Here is a 7,853-nt window from a genome sequence, read left to right as displayed (position 1 = left end):
TACATGTTTTAAAAAACATATGATTTAATTCCACATGAAATCCAGGATATCACGGTGGGAAGAAGGTATAAAAGTCGAGTGGAACCCTGAGGCCCTGAGTAGTACATACAAGAGAAAGCAGCATTCTGGAATATGTCTCCGCAGGCTGAGACTGTGACCTCTGCACTCTGAAACGTTCATTAACAAGCCACTCCTCATAACTCTTGGTTCAAATCCTTAAATTGGAGGGGACTGCTCCGAGGACAGCTACAGCAACAACTGGAGGAAATTCTTTGGGCTGAAGGAGAGAACCAAAACCAAATCATGCTCCTGACTGGATGAAGGTGAACCTGGGACTAGGGAGCCTGATCCAGCAGTAGAGCCTACACATGCCCCATGGGGATGGTGCCCCTCCACACACACAAAAGAGCACAGACTAAGCACATGTGGAGGGGCAGGAAACTCCTGAGCTAGGCTCCTACAGGGATGGGGTAAACAGTACTTTAAGCGCCGAGAAGATTCCAGCTTCCTGCACGAGACCCACATCCTCTCCTGGGCTGTCACTCAATCTTGGGAAATATTGGTTCAAGGAAGAGAAACAAGGGCCTCATTGTGTGGGAGCAGCAGGCCAGTCCTTCCGAATCTCGCTGGGAGCCCCCTTCTCCCTATGAGTAGGCTCAGCAATGCTGCTTACATGTCATTTCCCGATGCAAAGTCAGAAGGTCAGACCCCAGCCATGTTGTCAGAGCAGAGAAGTGACCTCAGCTCTTGGGAAAAATGTTCAAGGAACACCCACAGAGCTGGGGTCCTTCTTTCTGCTCACCTAATGCAGAAAGATGACCAGCCCTGCTGTCTCTCACCTTGGCCTATTAAATATCCTCTTCTCAACCGCAGCTTAAATCCCAAACCTCCCTCCCTGGAGGTAATGATCTCAGAGGTGCCAATGCCGTCAGTGCTGGTCACTCAGCTGGGACAGGCGGGCTGCCAAACCCAGAGTTTGTTCCTGAACTAGAGAGACCTGGACTGGAATACAGACTGGGGAGCTGGGTGTCCAGCCTGCTTCCTTTTGGGTTCTTGCAGGCCCCTGCACTCTCTCTCCCCAGAAGGCCTTAAAGGTTAAGATGCAAAGATCCCCTGACCTCAATTACTGGCCTGGGCTTCCTGAGGCGCACACTCAAACAGAACTGGAGGCACCCACTCAGCTCAACGACGGGGCAGGGACCTCAGTCAGCAGACTCCTGGCCTGTACTCCTCTCCACTGGATTCTCTCTGAATTGTGCCTTCAGGGTGGTTTCTTTGCTGCCCAATGACAGCCTACCTTCCTTCATATCCTAGAATGTCATATAGTCTCTTTTAGTGTCTGGCGTAAAATTTTATAGTAGTTCTAACATTTACATCGTTTCAGAACTTACTAGAATGGGGATGAGGAGGCAGTGTGGACCATAACATACGATGTGCCCAATCCCCCAGGGGCTTCTCCATAACCAGGCGAGGTTCCAGCCTGGCCTGGCAGCATCTGCCTGATGTTCCTCCAAGTCAGGAGCTTCCTCAGAACCTTTGAGAGGGGCACTAGGAGGTGGCCATTCCCCAACCGAACTCTAGGAGAAAACCTAAGCATGAGGCCCAGAGCACAGATGCTGGGGAGCACAAACTGGCTCCGAGAGGTGTTAGGTTGGTCTTCTGTTTGGGGTGGGGGAGGGGAGACTTTGACCATAAAAACCCTTTGTTAAAAGCCCATCGAGGACCTCAGGGGAAAAAAATAAAAACAAAATAAAACAAAAGCTGTGTCGTTATTTGCATGTTTCAAAAGGAAATAGGACACACTGCACACTGTGAGAGTGGTGGACGGGAGAGGGAGCCAGGGAGAGCCTTCTGTCCTCAGTATGCAGCATCTGTAACCACTCAGGGGCCCAGACTGGAGCGCCTGTGCAGTGGATGTGGTTAATCACGGGGCGATCTGCGGCAGAGCCGGGCTAGTGCGGGTGCTGAGAGATAAAGCTGGAGGTCTGGGCTGTGCGTCACTTTCCAGCCCAAAGAGGCCCCTGGCTCTGGTTTCAGGGGACTCTCCACCATGTGCACCAAAGCCACAGATACTAAATCTCCCCACCCTGAGCCCAGGCCAATATCCTAACTTTTCAGCTAAAAGAAACAGCCACAGAAAACCATTTTTGTTTCCTTAAGAAAATAAATATTTCCAGGAGGTTAAGCGAAAGTACAAGGGCTGGACAGGGGCAGGAAGTGGGGTCAACACTTTCAATGAGCTTTGTGGTTCCCTCCTCCAGAGAGCACCAGCTAGGGCATCAGGGCCCTCATCGCGTAGGTGTCAGATGCTCACACCTCCCCTTCCCATCCTAGGGCTGCACGAGTTGCCCCTTTCTTGGAGACGATGCAGCATACCTCGTGCTGGCTCTGAGGCCCAGCTGGCCCCAGTGACTTGGAGTGGGGGGGGCTGGAGGTTCTGGTCAAACCAGGCGTAAATCCCTGTTTCTATTTTACCACCAGGGAAGAAATGAGAGTCAAGTTTAGAAAACACCCAGTTAAAGTATTCAGCAGCTGGACAGCTGTATCCACAGGACCAGCTTCTCATCAATAAGAGTGAGTCCAAGTCCCAGGCCGCTGCTGCAGGAGAGGCAGATAAGTCTTGCTTTTCAGCGCCGCCGGAAGGCCCGGGATATTCTCCAGGCGTTAGGCTCCTCGTAACGGTTGTACAAGGGTTCAAGACGCTGCTGCTTCTTCTGCTTGCTTAGCTTGGTTGGGTCAGAAACCTTGAAAAAGGCAGGAGCAAACTCCACAAGCCACCTGGGGTCGATGGTGGTGACTTCACGCATGTACTCCTTCGTGGTCAGCACCAGCTCGTGGTACACCACCCTGCATGGGGACAGACACAGGGCTCAAGTCTCCGGTACAGGCCCCACTCCAGTCCCCCTGCGCCCTGGCGGGCCTCAGCTAAGCTTGCATTTTACCCTCTTCTCTTTCCTGCCTGAGCCCTTAGGAGACTGCAGTCTGTTCATGACAGCCACACCCCACTGAAGAACCTGCACACCTCTAACTAACAGAAAGCTGTCAGGATAATGTATTCTAGTTCTGGCTCTGGCTCTGACTAGTTGAGTGACATGGAGCCAATCACATCCCTTCTCTGGGCCTCAGTTTCCTGTTCTGTGAAATGGGAGGGTGGTTTTTCAGGCTCTCTCCACAAAACTCCAAGGCCCTGAAAAGGAGCCTCAGGGGTTGCCACAAGGGGATGGAGATGGCCAAGGCTCTACATCTCCAACCTTCTTCTACCATGATGGCATGGTGGTTTTACATCAGTTTTGTATCACGGTGGGTAAGATTTCAATTTTTTTAAAATGCTACTTGAAAAAAAATTTTTTTTTTTTTATGGCTCCTGCCAGTGTCTCAGTCCAGGGGAGCGTCCCAACCAGTTCCTGTGTCTCTGGCAGAAGCTTTTTTTTTTTTTTTTTTGTGAGGAAGGTCAGCCCTGACCTAACATCCGTGCTAATCCTCCTCTTTTTGCTGAGGAAGACCGGCTCTGAGCTAACGTCTATTGCCAATCCTCCTCCTTTTTTTTCCCCCCAAAGCCCCAGAGGATAGTTGTATGTCATAGTTGCACATCCTTCTAGTTGCTGCATGCGGGACGCAGCCTCAGCATGGCCGGACAAGCGGTGCATCGGTGCGCGCCTGGGATCTGAACCCGGGCCGCCAGTAGTGGATCACGCACACTTAACCACTAAGCCACGGGGCCGGCCCGAAAAAAAATTTTTTTGAACCACCTCATAGATGATCTCTAAGGTCCTTCCTAGCTCTCACCCCTATGATTTTATTTCTCTCAAAACAACCTGATATTGTGCCAAATTCAGGCTTCTGCTGCTCTAGAAATATAAGCAATGTTAGAATTAGAAGTGCTGGGGGTGGGTGAAGACACAAAGCGCCAGAAGTTTTACAGGTTCTCTCTGCCCAGAACAGCCCCCAGACCCAGACCCTGCCCACCTACCATTCCGGCTGTCTGTTGAAAAGAGCACTGGAAGGATGGATGTAGACCACCTGCTGGTCGATCAGTGTCCGGTAACCCTCCTGCGGGTCTTTCTTGGCAGCGTTTCGGAAGAATCCACTGCAGATGGCCTTCTGCACTCGGACTGTGGACTTCCCACAGGAGACCACATCCAGCTTGTGTCTATCAGGCGAATAAATCAAGAGAGGACAAAGATGTGAGACTACTCCGCTTTCAGAGGTTCTATCTTCCAGAATGACGACACACAACACCCTATCTAAGGTCCCCAGAGTAGGCACCAGGACCCTCCTTCCAGCGCTAAGTGTGCTACAGGGACAGCTCTATACACTGGGCAAGATGGACGCAGTAAGACCCAGAGATTTAATTCAACTCGACTAATAGTGTTCCAGATGCTTGCAAACAAAGAGCATTTTTCAACAACAAATAAATCCTCCTCCTCTTAGGAACTTTCTGGAGTGATTCTCAGCTGCACCCTTGCCTGGGAGGAGTATAACAAAGATGGAAAAGCTGGAGGAAAGGGGTTATGTGAGGAGTCTTTAGCTTCCCAGGTACATAAAGAGATGAAGAGACACGACATTCAAGGAGGTTCAATTCAAACATGGGGAAAAGTCACCAGCTGTTACCTGTCCATTATGCCTAACATCTGCTTACGAATGTCCTGGGCCCGGCGCAAAGAACGAGCCTGGATGAAGTTCTCATAGCACCACGGGTTGGAGAACTTGTTGTTCTTCCAGGAGTTGTACACGGCCAGCAGGGTGAGGTGGTCCCCTTCGGTCTGGTGGAATTTGGCCTTCTTCTGATCTGCGAGGGCTTGTTTATCCTGTCAAGCAGTGGGACAGAGGATCATTTTCTGCCCAACAGCTACTAACTGAACATCCAGCAATTCCAAGGAGTCCTACATGGCCCCATCAGGTGTCCACATTAAGCACTGCAGGGGCAACAGGCTGATTTCACCCTGCTTCACCGCACCCCTATCTGCACGTGGGTCTGAACTCCCTACCTTGGGCCTGTAGAAGACATTCTGCACAGACAGCATGGACACGATGGTCAGCATTTCCTCACTGCAGCCCAGATGCACAGACATGATCAGCATTTTGCACAGCATTGGCTCCAGAGGGAACTCTGCCATCTAGAGGGAGAAGAAGAAATTACAACGGTTTCCCCATGGAAGACCGATCTGGACTGACCAGTGTGAGACACGGGTCAGAGTAGGGAACAGACCACAGGAGGTTTACCCAAGCAGGATGATGTGGGATGCCTGTCTCTATCAGAAGAATGTTGTTGTTGTTGTTTTTAATCTGTTTGTGTGTGTGTGTGAGGAAGATTAGCTCTGAGCTAACATCCGTTGCCAATCCTCCTCTTTTTGCTGAGGAAGATTGGCCCTGGGCTAACATCTATGCCCATCTTCCTCCACTTTATATGTGGGACGCCTGCCACAGCATGGCTTGATAAGCAGTGCGTGGGTCCATGCCCGGGATCTGAACCTGCGAACCCTGGGCCGCCAAAGTGGAGCGCGCAAACTTAACCACTACACCACAGGGCCAGCCCCAAGTTGGTTTTTTTAATTTCCCAAATAAATCTCAACAAAATGTATGTGACCAAGAACATAACTACTGTTGGTATAGGTGGGAATTTTGCAGACATCCTTTAAAATCAAGGCTAGATTCAATAATATATCCTGAAGTAAAACTGACAGTGGATAGAATTTTTTTCTATAAAAAAGAAACTGTTTTAAGTGATAGTGAAAAATCCAGGTTAAAAACAGGCATCTAGAATTCTACTTAAAGCCTATCCAGGGCCTCAGAGCTTGATTTTGCACAGAACAGAGTCTGGAAGGCTGGCCGGGGCATCTTCCCAAAAGCACTGGAAGTTAGGTCTGTCCCCTACCCTGCGGCCCAGGCGAGTAAGCAGGCCCTCGTCGTCCAGGGCCCCCAGCGTGTACAGCTGCTCCATGGCTGTGATCAAGGTTTCCATTGGTGGGGCATCCATGAAGTCAAAGGACAGCAAGTCATTGATGCCCATGGCCTACAACAGAAAGGAAGAAAGTGTGTGATTGATAGGCAAGCCTCACCAGTGTTAAATAGGGGGAGGCTACTTGTCACTTTCTTTCTTTTTTTTTTATTTTATTTTATTTATTTATTTACTCCCCCCCCCCCCCAAAGCCCCAGTAGATAGTTGTATGTCATAGCCGCACAACCTTCTAGTTGCTCTATGTGGGACGCGCCCTCAGCATGGCCGGAGAAGCGGTGCATCGGTGCGCGCCCGGGATCCGAACCCAGGCCACCAGCAGCGGAGCTTGCGCACTTAACCGCTAAGCCACAGGGCCGGCCCAACTTGTCACTTTCTTTCCTTTTTTTTTTGCTGGGAAAGATTCACCCTGAGCTAACATCTGTTGCCAATCTTCCTCTTATTTTTCCTCCACAAAGCCCCAGTACATAGTTGTATATTCTAGATGTAAGTCCTTTTGATTCTTCTATGTGAGCTGCCGCCACAGCATGGCTAATGACAGATAAGTAGTGTGGTTCTGCACCTGGGAACCAAACCCGGGCCGCCGAAGCGGAGCGTGCCGAACTTTAACCACTAGTCCATCAGGACTGGCTCTACTTGTCACTTTCTTTCCTGTTTCCTCAATTGCAATTAGGAAGCCACCAGAAAGATTATCAGTAACCTCCAGGGCTGGGTCGCACAAAACTCAGGCTAGTAGAAAGCATACACTTTCTCAGCAAACTTTAAAAAGCAATCCCTCAAAATGACAGTACATACAACTCAACAAAAAGACAATTAAAAAATGGGCAAAGGACTTCAATACACATTTCTCCAAAAAAAGATATAAAGATGGCCAAGAAGCACATGAAAAGATGCTCAACATAGTTATCCTAATAACTAGTAATTAGGGAAATGCAAATCAAAACCACAATGAGATACCACTTCATACCCACTAGAATGACTAAAATAAATAAAAGAAAATAAGTGTTGGCAAGGATATGGAGAAAAAGGAATCCTCATACATTGCTGGTGGGAATGTGAAATGGTGCAGCCACTGTGGAAAACAACTTGGTGATTCCTCAACAAGTTAAACATAGAATCACCATACGATCCAACGGTTCCACTTCTAGATATATACCCAAAAGAATGGAAAGCAGGCACTCACCAATTGTACACTAATGTTCACAGCAGCGTTATTCACAATAGCCAATAGCTAGAAACCACCCAAATGTCCACCGACAGATGAATGGATAAATAAAACATGGTATATACATACAACGGAATACTATTCAGCCTTAAAAAGGAATGAAATTCTAAAACATGCTACAACATGATGAACCTTGAAACATTATGCTAAGTAAAATAAGCCAGAGACAAAAGTACAAATATTGTATGATTCCACTTACATGAAGTACCTGGAATAAGAAAATTCATAGAGATAGACAGTAGAATAATGGTTACCAGGGGCTGGAGGGAGGGGAGAAGGGATAGTTTAGTTTAATGGGTACGGTGTTTCTGTGTGGGATGATGAAAACGTTCTGGAAATGGATAGCGGTGATGGCTGCACAACACTGTGAAGGTACTTAATGCCACTGAATTGTACATTTTAAAAAGGTTACAATGGTAATATGTTGTGTATTTTACCATAATTAAAAAAAAAGATAAGACACCAGCTTGTCCTGTCTCTTGCATACTTAATTTCTACCGTGCATCCAGGAAGTGCTTCATATCGTGTTAGGTGGTAGGGATATGAAGGTGACTAAGATATGGCCCCTGCTCTCAAAGAGTTCACAATGGTGAGACACATGGACACAAAACCATGGCAATTCAGTGTGTGCCTGGCCCAGAGTAGGCATTCAATACATTTGTTAGCTAATCT

At 48.4% G+C, this 7,853-nt stretch overlaps 1 protein-coding gene across 1 annotated transcript in view; it reads right to left on the bottom strand.

The window, feature by feature from the left end:
- Nucleotides 1-7,853, bottom strand: part of DHX8 (DEAH-box helicase 8) — a 30,571-nt gene continuing 22,718 nt past the window's right edge. Inside the window, exons 19-23 of the mRNA XM_004432527.3 lie at nt 5,876-6,013; nt 4,989-5,117; nt 4,612-4,808; nt 3,971-4,150; nt 1-2,847 (exon numbers count right to left, since the gene is read on the bottom strand). Of these exons, the coding sequence (XP_004432584.2) occupies nt 2,628-2,847; nt 3,971-4,150; nt 4,612-4,808; nt 4,989-5,117; nt 5,876-6,013 (864 nt within the window). The 3' untranslated portion in view covers nt 1-2,627. The remainder of the gene's footprint in view (nt 2,848-3,970; nt 4,151-4,611; nt 4,809-4,988; nt 5,118-5,875; nt 6,014-7,853) is intronic.

Source organism: Ceratotherium simum, chromosome 16 (genome assembly GCF_057802395.1).
Source record: "Ceratotherium simum simum isolate JZ-2026a chromosome 16, ASM5780239v1, whole genome shotgun sequence".
In the NCBI taxonomy this organism is placed as follows: Eukaryota; Metazoa; Chordata; class Mammalia; order Perissodactyla; family Rhinocerotidae; genus Ceratotherium; species Ceratotherium simum.
Note: the sequence above shows the minus strand (reverse complement) of the source record. Positions and strands in the feature narration are given on the sequence as shown.